Source organism: Haemaphysalis longicornis, unplaced genomic scaffold, assembly GCF_048455015.1.
Source record: "Haemaphysalis longicornis isolate Haplotype H1 unplaced genomic scaffold, Haemaphysalis longicornis Haplotype H1 scaffold_7, whole genome shotgun sequence".
Lineage (NCBI taxonomy): Eukaryota > Metazoa > Arthropoda > Arachnida > Ixodida > Ixodidae > Haemaphysalis > Haemaphysalis longicornis.
The window spans coordinates 41393385-41410327 of record NW_027526422.1 but is presented as its reverse complement, the minus strand read 5'-3'; the positions used below and the strand labels follow the sequence as shown (position 1 = coordinate 41410327).

Genomic DNA, 16943 nt, shown 5'->3' with positions numbered 1-16943 from the left:
TCCTCACCTCCCTCACAACTTTTAAAGTCGCATGGCAGAAAACACTCTGGACGTTGGGAGGAGTGCTGCCTCCACTGGTGTGTGTGTCCCATTCGTTACAGCTGAGAAGGCACGTGCCACCAAGCAACACAAGTCCAATCAGATAGGCCACGAATGGCTCACACCACGATGAAAGTCAATCTGTCGATGCACACAGCCTGTTGCAGCAGCTAAGGCATTTTGATCCTGAGCTCGACGGCACTTGTGTGGCCTTCAATGGAGGCGAAACACAATATGCCCACGCACCGAGCACATGGAGGGCATTCTAAGAGAGCTCCCAGTGGTCCCAATCCAGAGCCTCCTGCACTACTGAACACTTTGCAAGCCAAGTATTTCTTTTTAGCATTGATTTCTCTTCCTCTACTTCGAGGAGGGGGTTTGTTTTGTGCTCCCGCTCATTATACTTCCTTTCCTGCCATGGCAGCATTCTCAACAGGCATCACACAAATGCACGCACGTCAGATTCCAGATTTGACACTGCCCTAGCCCAAGCTTGATTCAGATTACCATACTTACCTGATTCTAACGTGCACCCGATTTTCCAGGCAAAAAACCGAAAAAACTTGCACCTCCGATTGTAACACGCACGGAACTTTGTGAGCAAGAAAAATGAATACGAGAGAAACGGGCGATTTATTTCCCGAAGTAATCTCACTCCTCGTCGCTCTCCGAGAGCTCCTTGTCGCCTTCCACTGACCCCAACTCCTCGGTGCCGTCAAGCGCATTCGCGATGCCACACTTCTGAACGAACGTTCAACCATGGTCGATGTGATCGTGGCCCACGCCTCGCACGCCCATCCCGCGAGCTTCTCCAAAGGCGCACGCTTCAGCTGACCGCTCGTTTTGAACGCGTGGGAGCCGCTCGCAAGCCGTGGAAGTGGCGCACCTTCGTTACCGCTGCTGCCATTGCTTGTTATCAAGCGCACAAGTGGAACAATTTGACGATTTGTGTGAACGCCGATAGAAAAGCCTAGCGCCTAAGCTTCCTTACTTCCTGTGTCCGAAAAATCGTTGCTGAAAGCTTCGGTGCCATCTTGAGATGGCGATGGGTGGGACAAAATTTCAGCTGTTTTGGCAGTTTCGGTTTCGTATCCGATTCTAACTCACATGCAATTTTTCGGCCTATTTTTCCGAGAAAAAAAAAAGTGCGCGTTAGAATCGGGTAAGTACGGTACACCACTGCCATGCTAGCTGGCCCTGCTGCCCTTACAACTCAGGCAGCGCAAGCAAAACTGCAAGCGAATAGTGCAGCACTTAGCTGCTTTTCCCAGCCCCCGAAATGAAGCTCCTACTGTGAACAGAGCAAGCTGGCACACATGCTAGACGGGGACACGCGGCGAGCTGCCACCACCCACCCTGCGCCCAACCTACCCGCGTCCTCTTGGCCCTCCTTGTCCACGGTGAAGAAGTCGACCACCTTGGAGGTGAGGTCCAGCACCTTGGCTGTGGCCCCGTGCTTTACCGAGACGGTGTGCCGCTCGCCATAGTTGGCACGGGGCATGCCACCGGAGAAGATGATGAAGTCGTCTCTGGAGGAACAAGGGTGGGCAGGGGAAAATGCATCAGTGAAACAGCCAGCACCAAGGACAACAATGTATACTTTGTTTCTCGTTTCCATCCACGGCTTTCGTTTCCTACCCACATACTTTTCACTGCAGTGGCCCAGATGCAAGGCAACAACTTTGGCTTATATTGCACTGTTCCCAAGACTATTGCTCATACCACAAGCTAGGTGCAGCACTGTGGAGGCTACATTGTTGTCAACAGTCCGCCTACTGACTCAGTGCGCCTAACTCTCCGTGAAGGGGGCCCTGAAAGGAAATTTCCTTCTCCCCACTTCGCAGGTGGAACCGCCAGGCCCCGGCGCCTTTTTTCACTTCCTTCGCGGTGAGTTAGGCTCCCTGAGTGGGCGGGCTGTTGACGACAATGTAGCCTCCACAGTGCTGCACCTAGCTTGTGGAATGAACTACAGAAGGATGCCTGCAGAATGCCGATGGGAGCATTCCGTTACTGTCTCTAAAAAGGAGATCTCAAATCACTCACTTGCCAGTGGTTCGCTTCCACAGGATCTTGTTGATGGCTTTGCAAGGGTAGGGACCTACAAGAAACAACAAAGGCTGTAAACGCCATACTACACACTACATCATGTGTCTAGCAAGGATTGAAATGCAGGCCCTGTTCACAAAGCGACTTAAAATGCTTACAAAGGGGTACGCCTCATTACCCTTCCACATTTAGAGACTGCAAATTATGTGCATGACAGCAATGTCCACAAACCCCCAAGGACAAGCCTTCGATTTTCCATGCCACACCAAGCTTGCAAGAGGATACTCACCATAGCACTGCTCCACAGCTTCGACGACCTTGGCGTTGTCCACACCCCAGATGAAATAGCTGCAGTCATTGTGGGCACTCATGAACTTGGTGCCACTTCCATGCCACGAGACCGAGTGGAGATCCTGACATGGGGGCCACCACAGGGGGAGCAATGAGAAACAACTTTCCCCCCTCACATCCCCCCTCAAACAGCCTTTTCCTTTTCAACAGAGTGACACTTTGAAAGACCTAAGTTGCTTGCCTACACAATAGCAGCCAAGGTTGCCAAGAGAACTAGCAAAATGAGACTCATTCTCACAAGAACAAAACGTAAGCCCAACTGAACGTTTCTGATGAGACTGCACAGTGGGCCTGCAAGTACACATCAAGTGTGTATGAAAAGAAAGCACCGAAATAAAAACTGCAATAGCCAAAATTTCAAACGGAGGAAGCTGGACTACACACTGAATTGTGAGGAACCGTGCAGCGTTTACTTCCCTCCTTCCTTGCCCAACAAGTGAACCCACCTTGTTGCAGATGTAGGTCTGGTCGGCATTGAGCGTGACGTTGTCCCAAAGGACCATGAGGCCCCTTGAGTAGCCGATGACCATCTTGTTCGGATCCAGGGGGTGCTCTGCAATTGCCTCCACACCACCGGGATTGATCTTGTAGTCCTCTGGAACGCTGCAAATGGCAATGGGATACCCTTCTGCATACTGCCTCTTGCACGCTCAAATAAGGGCCGTTCGCAGGAGACGGGCAATCTGTTGTCTTCCAACAGCGTTATACACTTAACTTGGCTTATGACATCAACTATGCATTACAGCTATGATTCCATTTTTTCTACTGAAACACATGGCGAGGGCATTCGCCAATCCGAAATTGGATTTACTCGAAGAACATTTCTTCAGCCCTTCAGGGCAAAGATGCACGACTCCTCCTTTCTTGTGGATCCACGGCTCCTTTCAGCAAGACTCCTCCTGACAAGAGACTGAAAAGATATTCTACTTTTCCCTGTGCAGTATTTACGCCCCACCTAAACCACAGCGACAGCTGTGCTGCAAGTTTGCTCTAGTGTCCCAAACATCATGCCTATGTTCTTGGAGGAGCCTTTTCCCACCAACTCTCCTTGACATCTTCACTTTTCTATAAGGCACATGGGTTAAGACAAGGAATTCGCCGAAGATGAATCATTTAAAAATAAAACAAACAAATCTTGACACAGCAGCTGGCTTTTTACCTGCTGCGAACAATTTCACCTTACAGCAGGTGGCATGTATTCATTGCTCTGCTTGAAGTAGCACCCAGTGAAAAGCATCAAGGTGAATGAGCCTCCAGAGAGGCCCGAGACCGCACGGGAGGGAGGAAGAGGGCACCCCCCGCTCACTTCTGGGTGACGAGATCCTGGTAGATGATGGTGTCGGTCATCTGGAAGGACTTGATGTCCAGCAGGTGAATGTTGCCCCCCTCGGTGCCCAAGTACAGGTGCTCACCGGAGGACTGGACGGAACAGGCAAAGATGCGTAGCCTGCACACACACACACACACACAACGCAGGCACCGTTAGGGCCGCACCTAGCTGCTGCAAGCTTCTGCAACTGCAGCGCAAGTCCCCCGTTTCATCACAAACGGGTCAATGACTACACCCCAAGCATGGAAATCAGGCAGGCAGCGAGAGGCCCCCCAGAAACCCCAGTGATGATGACAGGTCAATGAGGTTGTTTGCGGCTACAGTCACGTGCCCGGCCGTGGAAAAATATACTTCCCTGCCGGCGTACTGCCTAAGCAGAAAGATGCCACTGAACCTCAGCGTGCTTTGGAGAAGTCCCTTTGGCTCAGGTAATTAATAACTCGAAAGTGCGCACTACTTCACAATGCCCCCTGCATAAAGTGCCCACCCACACTGTGGGCCCGCAATGGGCGCAATCCCCAGAGTGCACTCACTTGGCATCAATGGTGCAGGACTCGACATGCTCCAGCACGGAGTCGTCGCCCTTCATGCTGATCTCCCACAGGTGCAGGGTGTTGTTCTCAAGGAGGGTGATCAGCCGGCCCTGGAAGCGGGAATACGATCGAACAAAGGCCAACCGCTTTGCTGCTGTGGTTGCTGTGTGACCCGAGCCTGTGCAGTTGTCCAGTTCTAGAGTATTCGAGTTTCGTAGGCAGCCGTTGTTCAAAAGTTGTTTTGGAAACGTAAGCTGATCGAGGCACCGTGACACCCCTTTTCAGTGCGTTTGTAGTAAACTGTTTGCATGCACAGCCCAAGGGCACTGAGATGGATGGAGAGACCGCACCAGCTCCAATACGATTGTGTGACGAATGAAACCAAAAGGGTGCCCGCCACCCCCAGAAAAAATAGCGACACCAACAGTCACAGCAAACAAGAAAGTGGGTGCAATGAGGAGGGAAGCGAAGAAAGCCAAAAGGGTACCAATTTAGGGCTGCATCTATACTGCTTAAACTTAAGGAAAAAAAAAAAAAAAAGAAGAAGAAGAAGAAGGGGGACTGCCCTGTTTTTGTGCTGTAACCAGTAACAATGCATTCCTGTTTCACAAAAAGCTCGAGCACTATTACTACATATCCACAAGCCGACTTGCTCCTCAGAAAAATAATTACATAAACTGAAAGATGCATGCTTGTCCACAGTTAACACAAGTTCCCACACCTTCAAATGCATATGATGAAAGCCAATTTGCCAATCAACCACACTCACATGCAGACTGTCACATCGTGATGGAGGGTGTGGATGGCAGGTTCACCAGGAAATAATGCATTAAGCAGGCACTCTGGCAAGTTAACATGCCCAATAGAAGCCACAAAGGCAGGGGGGGGGGGGTACTACTCACCTGCTTAGGCACAAAATGCAGCTCCACTACAGGGCTGCTGGCATCATGTTCGACCACGTACTCCACGCCAGGGGCCCCGTAGCTGATGGCAGGCGTCAAGGAAACGGACAAAACAAACTCCGGTGGCACAGGGCCTCAGACTTGTGAGCGCTGCATGCAGACTGCGCAAGCGCCCTGATCCGCTCTAACTATTTCCTTTATTTACACACACCCCATTCCTCCCGCGCAATCCACCTGGTTAAAAAGCTACTCCAGGCATTGCATGCACAATCAAACTCCTTAACTTGGTGCATCCAAGCTCGATACTCCACGAATTTAGCCTCCGCTGAAACATCACAATATTTTGTGGTTACTAAAAAGGCGAAAAAAAAAAAAAAAAAAAAAACACTAGCCAGTGCACCTGTCCTGCAAAGCTATGTTCAGAAGAAAAATGACACCCATACAGGTCCCGCAGCCTTCCCCATTTAGTCCTTGTAAATGTGCCCCGGTAGGCATTCGCTGGCCACCAAACATCCTAAAAGTCTGCCCACGATCTGAGAAGTACAAAAGGTGCCATTCGAAATCACCAAATTTGGGCAGTTGGTTGAAAGCACCACGCAATTGGACTGTTAACCAGAAATATGTTGCCAACAAGGCAGAACCCCTGCCTACTCTGCTCAATGAGAAGTGTGGTCCTTCCAGCTGCCCCACCTTGTGGCTGCTCATTGCATGAAACACCCATTCTACATCGCAGGTTGATTCAGCGAAATCACAAAAATGGGTGCACATGAAAATCAGTCTGTGCATAGAGAGAAAAAAAAAAAAAAAAACACTGAAATATTGATAACAAAGCATTACACGTAGTAGTAAAAGAGCACAAATGCCCCAACAGCTAGGGTAGAACTAACGCTGTGTGAGGCTGAATGAATAGCCCCAAGAGGTTTAGGAGAATGACATCTATATGTGCTCATCAAATGTGGTCCTAAAAAACTAAATCAGAGAGCTGCAGGCACATAATAATTACAATAATACGTAAAACCAATGCAATCGGTACGAGAAAAAAAAATGGCCTTGTTAAATGAGGAGGAAAATTGCATGCACAGACAAAAATGGTCTCCGCTGTTTCACAGCGCTCAAAAAACAGCAGGTAACGGCCACAGGCCCCTCGAAGGATACACCCTAAGCGACCCTGTTTTGGTCCCAATGGCAAAGAGCTCCAGGAAAGGGTCCCAGGCCAGGGCACTTGGGCTGTGGGGGAATCCATGGCAGGCAGTCTGGCGGCGGAGAGAAAGGAAGCGCAGAATGTAAGCTTGTGGGCACTTTCCCAGGAGCCAGAACACTTTCTGGCAAGGTGCCATAAAGGGGAGTACAATGTTTCCTATGCATTTTATTCTAGTCAGGTCCAGTCTGTGTCGGACCCGAAACCCACCGGTTTCTCTAAAAGGTGCAAGCGTCCCCGTCAAGTTTATCCTGCTGGTGTGACCCTTAACTGGTGTAAATGTGACGAGCAATCTGCGTGACGCGTCTTTCCATTTACATAGTGCATCCAGTTCACACCTTTCAAAGTAGTCCAGGGCAGCTTGTCCAAAGCTATCAGTTATTTCACTACTTCTCTCAGAGCTGCCGGGTTACTGAGGATTCCATATCAAGGAGACTATGTAAATCCAAACAGCTCCATGGCTAACCCACACAGGGCCTTCAGCAAGCTCTTTGTATGAATTCCAACTGACAGCAACTTAAACGTCTCAAAGTGAGCTTGTACAAAGTGTGACATTTATTCCCTGCTAGTGCTGTCTGTCAGACCGATCACTTATGCCGCCTTGAACATCCCTTCTGCTCTCTGCGAGCTTTGGAGTGCACAAGCACGGATGGGAGGATTGAATCCCAATGTGTCACTTTGCGGATGAAAATGACGAAAAATTTATTGGCTACAACAATATGCAAGCAAAAAAAAAAAAAAAAAAACTTTAGACTGAGCAGAGTTAGAAGAAAAAGGAAAAAGAAAGGAGGAAGACATGTCACTCCGCACAGGGACATTGGGTGCCCTTTCCGAAAGCCACTCTAGCAGCATCGAACACAAGCCCGGCTGCACTTGGACAGCCAGCGGCTGCTGCCCATCGCAAATAGCCCAGACCACAGCTGCGGCTGCTGCTCAGAAGCGGAGAACACTCGCACAAAAAAAAAAATCGGCAGAGAAAAACATTCTCTGCTGCCTCTGTATGGTGACTCATGCAGTCACACCCATTCAATACTGCGCACACTGTTTACCAACGTCAACACATATTCAATCTCATCCCCCGCCAAAAAGACGCTGCATGGCACAGCGGAACAGGAACAATAAAGCTTTCGCAACAGGCTTCCCGTTTACAATACTGCCGATGGCATGCAACTTTGTACATAGCAAATGTTACTGACGATGCGTCTGGTTGCAACGTGCTGAAAGATGCAGTTCCTTTTTGAGAAGGTAGCTCAAACATACATTTATCTTTAAAAATGAAAATGAATGACTTGTACGACATGAGAACAAGCTGTATCTTAGGGTGCTTGCCTTCCTTTTTCGTTTTCTGATAATGCCAGCCAGACTGTTTTAGTGGCCACAAAAACAAATCAATGCCGCCAGTCTACAAATTCGAATAAGGAAACTGAAGTGCTCATTATTTTTCCCTTTGCAGAATTAGGACCCCAGCAGCTGCTCTGGCCTTGCAACAGGCTAAACTAATTCATTAACTTGAAGAGAAACTTTGCCATGCAACCTTGTTTGCACTGCTCAAAAACAGACACATATACTGTGTACACATGCCCTTCCTGCAAGAATCCCATGAAAGACTGGCAGTATAATTTAAATAAACAAATGTTAGTGTAGCAGAGCAAGGACGGTAGTAAAATGGGCAAAGTTTAAAGGACACATGCTTACCAGCCCGCCCCTCAGCCCCACAAACGATAATTTAGCATTTGCGATTATTATGACGTTGAGTAAATTTGCTCTCCAAACAAAATCCGTTCTCTTCTCATGCAATATGAACACAAGTGTACTAGTGGTCATGAGCATCTTTAGCATCACGCTATGCAAATTGCAAGGATAACTGCAACATATTCTTTTGCTGGCTTAATTGAGGCTTTAAAAGAAATAAGGGTGTGCTACCCCGCCTACCTAGATTCATGCACAGGGGAAAAAACAGGGGGAGGCAACAAAGTATTAAACAGATGGACAATTGAATTGGCAGTAGCTCAATGTTGTCAAGAGACCACATTCAGGTTTCACAATGCAGGTAATTTTTTTATAACATGCGCCTCAACATACAGACGATAAACAGGGAGAGCAAGGGTTGCCAGCCTTGCCACAACTGATTACGGTTGCAAGTAATTGCATTCCCATAAATTTGCCTGCCAATGCTGATGACGCTTGGGCTTCCACAGCAAGCACAATGTAATCTCAGTCTGACTGACTTCCTTCCACCTCTTTCACATTCGAACTGAAGGAAAGCACAGAAAAAAATGCAACAAATTTTATCTGACCCCATCAACTGAAACATGAGCAACGCGGAAACTCCGTCCCTTCGTTTGCATTCCTGCCCTATTACACTCGCCCGTACCAGGCTGCCACAAACACACCTTCTTCGGCAAGATATGCTATCAGCGGCAGCTACAGGTGGTCATAAATGCTGCATCGGTCGCAAAACCACGCCAAAGTAAGCCGACCGGCTCCGAAGCGCCCTTCCACAAACGCCTCAAAACAGCCGCCACCAAAGAGGTGTGCTTGCGGCAACTTCAATCAGGGCCACCCTCACCAGGACCTCCCGGAACCATGCAACCCTTGACCGAGGAACAGCCATGGCCCGCGGCAGTTGGGAGATCGGGCTACGGTGTGACACACCGGTTAGGCATCCCAGCGTGGCCTTTGCGAAACCGACTGGGCAAGCTGCCAATGCTAGCAGCTTGAGCTGCCTTTATGGACGTCTGCTTCATATTTTTCTTCCGTTGGCCATTAGCTAGGTCGTAACTGCATGCGAGCAAGCTTGCTCCGACCCTTACGCGCAGCAACTAGGTCGGGGCACCGTGTACACTTGCCTGCGGAATGTAACCCAACCGCCCTCTCCTTCCAGAAATTATAAGCAGCACAACCTTCGAAACTGCCTCGATATCTGCTATTTTTAGGCTTTTCCTTCGAAGTAAATAACAAACAAAAAATTTCTTTAGGTAACAAATAGTATTGGTATTCTAAAACATGCACCTGATGTGCACCAAATTTCACAGTCGCACCCGACTTAAGAATCACCCACGCAAACGAAACCCCTAGATAAGGCAGTGCTCGCCTGTAAGTACTCCAAGCCAGAGCATACGAGAGCAACACGGCCCGCGCAGCATGCAACACACATCTGGAGTGGGCTTCTTACCTTGTTGAAGGCAAAGAGCTCCTTCTGAACCTTGAGCCGCTCGGCACTCACGTGCTGGGACTTTTTCGTGATGAACTTAAGCATCTTCGCTTTTGAGGCCTGCGCACAGTGAAAGGGCACCCGGTCCTCAATACACGAGACACAGTAGTCACATCCTCTAACACAACCAATGGGGGGTGGAAAAAAACACTGCACCAGGCGTTTCAAACGTGGACGCAGGTAGCAAGTCAACAAGTGCCAAAGGGAAAAACAGATGGTAACCCGACCTCTGGAGAGCACTTGACTGCACACCCTGCCCTTTGTTTGATAGCCTAAGAATACCCACTATCTCCCGCACTTCAGATAGCTGCCAATTCCAGACCCAGACGGCCTTTATGACTTCGGCTATCCAGCATGCCACAAGTTGAGGCCGAAGCAACTCTGTCCTTAAAAGGAAACTTCCTTTGTACTTTTTTTTCTCTGCTCTGGACACACTGATTCACACACAAAAAAAGAAAATTCAAGCAATGGACAGGAAGTTGCCATTGAGTTTCACTACATCCAACTGCACATTAACGTGGAATACTACAGCACAAATGCAGCACTAAAAGTGAGGCAAATGATGAGCACCAAGGTTGAATTTCATTTTAGTGATCCAATGGTTGATAATTGCTATAACGGGGTTCTCCGTAGCATCGCTTGATGCAGAAAGGGTGTGGTAGCAAAAACTCCACCCTTTGTTACTATTCCGTTAACTGTGCGACAAGCTAGCACTGTACTTTGATGACATGGCAGGGAAGAGGAAAAACATTCTGTAGCAAAGGAATACATATACTAGAGTTCTAACAGATAAATCTGAAGTCTTTGTTGCTCTTCTACTTAACCAAAGACTCCAGGATCAACAACTTCTGAAACAGCTGCACTACAGGCTAACGCATAGCAATGCTGCACTGAACAGTCGAGCCAAGAAGGCAGCTAGAACTGAACAGACATGAAACAAGCAACAGCCTGCAACGTTTAGCAATGGGTATCCCGAATCCCAAGAAGGAATGGGCTCCTGACCCATGCAAGCCACCACTAGGACAAGACATGCCTACAAGGGAAGTTTCATCACAGTGGGTTCCTGACTTCACCTAATCACTTCCTTGAATCTTATGAAATTGTATCTCGGACTACTTGCATAGCCTCCCGGGCATTTACCACCTTCAAGGCAGAGTTTCCAAGACAGTATCTTCGTGCGGGGTATTGAATTTGAAGCTAATGAGATGAAAAAAAAAAAAAAATTCTGTTGGCAACCAGGACGTGGCCACAGTTCAGAGAGTGCCCAATCCTGAGACAGCTATGTCCCAAAGTGCTTGTTGATAACTTCACGCACCCACACATCACAAACAAGACAGACAACATGACAATGGAGCTAACCGCCCTGGTTGCAATTTTTTTTAGAGCTGAGGGACACTTGGGAGGCATTAACACCTTTCGTACCAAGACTCGACTGTCCCCACTAAGGGTGGGGACACTGTGGAGACAAGGACGCTGTACACATAACAACAGGGGGGCCGGATCATTGGAGCAAAAAGTTTGGCAAGTTGGTACTGGGATAACTGAGTGAGGCATCTTTCCTTGTGCAAGAAGAGACGCGAACAGAACAGAACAAGAACGTAGACTGGACGGACACTAGATCTGCTCTAGCGTTGGATCATTACAGCAGCTGTAATGGTAGGCCCATCGAGAATCCATGTGGCCTAAAGGAGGAACCTCCAGCCCAACAAGAGAGAAGTGTGACCGTTGTAAAAGGTGGAAAAAAACCGTGTGCCCTAACTATCAAGTGTTGTTCTTTCTAGCAGCATCTTGAACTCTTGACGTAACCAGTGCGCCTGAGGGTAGAAAAAGTGAGGCTTCATCCCCAAGGCTACGAGGAGCGTCACTATAAAGGGACTAAGAGGAAAGCCCCATGCGAATTTTCAACCAAACTTCAAATCAATTATAAAGTGAAAGAAATAAAATACAGAGTAAAATAAAATAGCTACTTCCCCGAGCTTAATTTAACATGTCTAACAGCACATGTTGAACTTCCATGAATGACGATTCCAGCCAAATTGACGGATTGTCGAATAGCTTTGTGACGCAATTGCAGCTGGGGCTCATAGCAATGCTACTTTGGGGTGATGTGGCAGTTAGCAATGACTACATGAAACAGTGTAAGGGTAATCAGTATGAACCAGGGTGGCTTTACAAGCTGCAATGACCTTTTGAAGTTAGAAGAATCTCTAACAAATCACGCCTGCCATTTTCTTACAGGGAATTCAGGGTTCAGGTTATCTAATTCTAGTCAGCTTCACTGGCTGAAGCAAGAAACAAGCCCATGGCAACACCGTTACACAGCATAAGGCTACATGCCCTGCTTTATTTGACTAGGTTTGACCAGCGGCTCCAAACAGAGCCTGTTTGAGGCTGCTTTCTCCCAGGTACAATACAGAACTTCTGCGATGTCATATAATGGATCAGTAGGCAAGTCCTTTGGAATAGACCAGTTTAAGCCCAAATTCCTGAGCGATGGAAGACACCTGTTCTGCCAACCAAAACTGCAGAAAGGTATGAACTGCCCAATCTTCTAAATAAAAGCAAAGTTGTACGTTGTCTTCCCAGCCGCCTAAAAATGCAAAGAATGTGGACAAATAGGGAAGGCATAAGGTGGCATAGGTGGTCTAGTGATGCGTCTCTTCTCACTTTGCGATCCTTCCAAATCTGATAGCACAACTACGTTTGTGCATAAGCCTTACAAATAGTCGGCATACTGCACACAGGCAATGATGACGGGTGAGCAGCTTTTTGAGAGCCAGAGAGGAGTGAAAGACAGGCAAAGTGAAACCTGGTATCCATCCATTTCATGTGCGAAAATACAGAATGTCACGCAAGAAGACGTTCTTGCATGCGAGTGTAAACCGTGAAATAAATGCCTCATTGTCCTGGTCGCCTCATAGCAATGTCAACTGCGCTCACAGAAGGCGTCCATAATCGAAGCGAGCAGCCATGGTATTTGACAGCCTGCATGTTCAGCTGTCCCCTTTCTCTGAGAGGCCGGGGGCCAACAAGCTGCCCATGATTCTGATCTCACCTTAAATGATGGCACCACAAACTACCCATTGCGCCTGCCTACAGTGGCGCAGTTAACTGCAGTTACGCTCCGAGAAACCAAATTAAGCAGACAGCCATTTTGCGGTATGCATTTACAGTATCGCCAGAAAAACCATCTCAATGAGCATGCCTCCGTTCGACCGTGTGCAATATCCAGACAACTGTGCACACAGCCCAGTGGAGATTTCACGGGGGCAATTTCAGCTGCACTGTTCATCAGAGACCGGTAATCATAACTTGTACAGTTTCCCGGTGGTTGATACAACAAAGTATGGCCACCCTCATAGGCTATGCCAATGTACCCATTAAGACAGAATCCAAATGACCATCACATCATCACAACCAACATAGACGTGATTTCACATTAGTTCTTTGTTTTTATTTTGAACGAAAACACAGTAAAGAGTTCTTGCACATTTTAGACTACTACTAATCAACTGTCCGAGACAAAGTAAGAAAGTCAGGCATTTTGTTTTACTTTATTGTCACTCAATGAACAAAATTTTGGCACTTTCAGTTTTCTTGAGCCTCCCTGTTCCACTGTGAAAGCAACGGCTGTGACCAAAATGGGTTGTGACCATTCATTTAGTCGCTTCGTATGTGCCGGGAAAGCGTTTCTTGTGCTGCAAGTTCACGCCAATGTCTGCAGCAATAGGTGCTCGCTTTGTTCCTCAAACGGCTTTTACTGCCCACCACCTGCATAAGAACTTCCCATAACATTAAAGGACGTCGTTTATGGCAAAGCAAGCCGGCATGACTTTTACCCGAACACCAAAAAATTTTACCACCACCCTGCAGGTTGCAAGCAATGATTCTGCGGTTCCCCAAAGGTGTGAATTAGCCATTCAACCGTTTCTGACACTATAAGACACCCTGTCACAAATTAATTTACGAACTCAGTGATGCGGTTTTAATGAAATTTATACCTGTCACTCCAATCTCAAATTCGAGAGGAGGCGTAAGAAATTATCTACACATAGCCACTTACGATCCTGTACAAATGAGTTAATTTATCCCCTAAAAATCAGCTAAACAGATTATGTAACTTTTGCATAACTAGAAATGCATGAAAAAGCTACAAGCTTTTTCCACCAGTACATGAATAAATGAATTCATTCTGCAGGGAATTCAGATTTCACCGATTCCTCCCCTATTCCCCCATACAATTACAATATAGGCCGCTCTTAAAAGCGGATGCTTGACGCTAGCCTGGCGTAAAAGTCGCCTAGACAATGCGCACGTAGAGGGACAGAAAAGCTCAAAAGCAGCTCAATAAAAACAAAATTCAGGAAAATAAGAAAACGGGCGAGTTCTAATTCTCTAACTACGAGACAGCAGTGCTGTCTGATTTACAATGCGCACCAGCCGCAACGTCCGTCCTTGAATGCGAGCGGCGTGCGAACTCGGCTGAAAGCCGACGCCGAATAGAAAGGCTGCGATGATCAATGTCAAGGCGGGGGCGCGTGGTTTGCACAACGCGAGGCAATGCGTCCCTCCCAGAACAACTAGAGCTAAACTACGCGTTTTTACTAGGAAGCAATGCATTTAAAAAGAAATATGCGGAACGGACTCTTCCGCGTGCCTTTTTTAATGGTAATCGTTCCCTTTTGCAACGCGTTGTTTATTAGTGCGTTCCGTAACGCAATGAATTACTTATCTAATCACTGCCTAGTACTATCCCTAACTATTACAACTCCTGTCTTCACAGTGGCGCTATATTTTTTTATTCAGTTCAAAGCGGCAAAAAAAAATATATGCGGCTTCACACACGCACAAAAAGAACGGCCGCCAGGATGGCTTGCCTCCAACAACGCTTTTGCTTTGTTTTTCGCTGGGAAATCATCGGAATAAACTAGCTGTGTACGTGACGGTGCAATCGAGCATTCCCGAGATTACGGAAGTGCGCTTCATTGCGCGAAAAGGTGACAAAAATAAAATGTATCAGACGTCACGAGCAACGCCTCGGCCCGCGGCGTCTACACAACCGATATCCGGCTTCGCAGAGGAGAGCACACGCCTAAAAGAAAACGTCCGTGGAATTCGTTCATTAACGCCGCAAGTCAAAACGCAAAATGTAACCCGAAGTTGCACCAGCAAGACTAATCGCTGCTTTTCTTCAATGCGCGGTCTCGGAGTTGGGCGTTGACATCGCTTTTGACAAACCAGTCTCCACAGTTCATTTTCTTTTTTTGTTTGTGAGCGCTTTTTCCACTACCTCAAGCGCTGACAAATGACAGCGTGCATTTGAAGTACACAGAAACATGTTTTGTCAAGTTAGTGCACCAATACTGCAAGCGGACACTCGAATTGGAAGGCTGCGGAACGGAGTCTACCAAAACTAAGTTTTCTAAGGAGTGGTCAGCGCGCACTGCAACGCGAGAGAGCGGCGACTGCACCTGAAGGCCGGTTTTATAGGTTAGGCCTAACGTAGCTGCAAGCGACATTTGTGTTTACGTGACACCTTCCCGGCGAGTAGTCGACCAAGCCGCAATTGCAACCGATCACAGCTTTGCACACGCGCAATATAGAACAGTAGCGTACTTACAGTGAACGCTCTTCAAAGTGTAAACATCCTATGATGGACACTCTTTCCAACACTTCAGGGAAACCGGCTACATACACACACAAACGGCAAGACACTCAACGCATGTGTCTACAGCGCGTACCTGCGCGAGACAAGACGCCGTATTCGTGCGCGCTACAAGAATTTCGTCGCAGCATTACTTTTATGCGCAAGCACGAACATCGTGCAAAAACTAACCGGTAAAACTTCGAATTAAATGTTTTTCAGAGCTGTACAAAAAGAACCCAACGAAAAAACATAGTGCACAAAACCGTGGACTACTTTTTATCTCGCCTTCATGACGTCACCGCCCAGGGGCGCATCGCTTGAATAGGCCATTGACTCGTGCGCGCACCCAAGCTTTCAGTTTTTTCTGGGTGTTTATTGTTATGCGCCTTTGCGCACAAATATAGGCATTCTCGCTCGGAAGGCGTCATGTCCAGTTTCACTGCACCATGCCATCGTCGCAAGCCGAGCGCACGGAGGGATGGAGTATTTCGCACGCTAGTTCGCTCAGGGGAGACGACTTTGCGACCGAAAATGATGCCGCGCAAAACAGAAAAAAAGAAGTAAATGGTGAACGCGGGCGTGGCAGCGGAGACGCGGATGCGGCCTGTTCCGTTTTGTCCGTGTCGGTTCTGGCTCCATAAATATTTGCGTTGTCGTCGGCAAACCATGGGGCCCACAACTGGAAACCGCGTGCTTCTTCATAGCACTGCCTGGCTCCCAAACACGAAAGAACAAATATATGAAAGAAAGCAACGCTAAACTACGCATGGTCGTAAAACGCGCTAGAACTTATGGTCCCAGTATAAGTTGCACATTTGCGGCAGTTCATTTTTATACGGGCTGTGCATTTTCCCCTGGCATCGTATTGTACGGGATAATTTATTGTAACTTGCAACAATGTTTTAGAAGAAAACTAGAACACTAACGTAAATACCGCTTTTGCAGTTCTGCTAGAGAACCAGGAGGACATTATTTGCGATAGAAAACGAACTCTCCTCATTTATGATAAGAAATTCGTAAAGTCCTTTTTAATTTAAACCGGGTCCTTTTTAATGAATTAAAATGTTTTGTCTCTTAGTTTCTGTTATAAAATCGAGGCACGTAATAATCAAACCTATGCCACCTTCAAGAAATTTATTTTATGGATAGAGACGTGCGTCTTCGCAGCAGGGACTCAAATATTGCGCACTCACGTCGGCTGCAGAGTATTACTGGAAGTCGAACGTACCTGGGAGCCAACTTTGGGCGCGCTTGCAAGTTTGACTCAGATTTTTTTTCTTATTTGGGTAGCTGTAGTTAATATTTGCGCGCATTTTCCGAATAGAAAGAAGTGGAATTAAGGCGATCTTAAGCAAGTTATTTGATTATTTTTCTAATAAATTTGGGCTGTATGCGTCCCATCGCCTGTCACGCCTGTGCGTGAAATATACGATCAACAATGAAATCAGTGCCCGTATTAGGCGCCTAAACAAACTACACCTTTTTTTAGTTTTCTTATGGCTTAGATTACGGTACACCTTAGTGTAATTTCGTCTGTATGCTTATTTTTCCTTCCCATACATACTGCATCGAACAAGGTGCTCCAACACATTTTTTGTTACTTAGTGTTAACGTTGCGCTGTGCGCGTTTTCACTCCGCAACCACCGCAACGTCCACGAAACTTCCGTACAGCCGTAGCAAAA

The 16943-nt window shown here is 47.4% G+C and overlaps 1 protein-coding gene across 1 annotated transcript in view; it reads right to left on the bottom strand.

The window, feature by feature from the left end:
- The window catches only part of L(2)gl (LLGL domain-containing protein l(2)gl), a 33701-nt gene extending 18316 nt beyond the window's left edge, over window positions 1-15385 (bottom strand). Inside the window, exons 1-10 of the mRNA XM_077676871.1 lie at window positions 15234-15385; window positions 9575-9673; window positions 6357-6454; window positions 5202-5283; window positions 4300-4409; window positions 3743-3883; window positions 2883-3039; window positions 2375-2498; window positions 2083-2137; window positions 1411-1568 (exon numbers count right to left, since the gene is read on the bottom strand). Coding sequence (XP_077532997.1) covers window positions 1411-1568; window positions 2083-2137; window positions 2375-2498; window positions 2883-3039; window positions 3743-3883; window positions 4300-4409; window positions 5202-5283; window positions 6357-6454; window positions 9575-9658 — 1009 coding nt within the window. The 5' untranslated portion in view covers window positions 9659-9673; window positions 15234-15385. The remainder of the gene's footprint in view (window positions 1-1410; window positions 1569-2082; window positions 2138-2374; window positions 2499-2882; window positions 3040-3742; window positions 3884-4299; window positions 4410-5201; window positions 5284-6356; window positions 6455-9574; window positions 9674-15233) is intronic.
- Between the last annotated feature and the right edge of the window lie 1558 nt (window positions 15386-16943).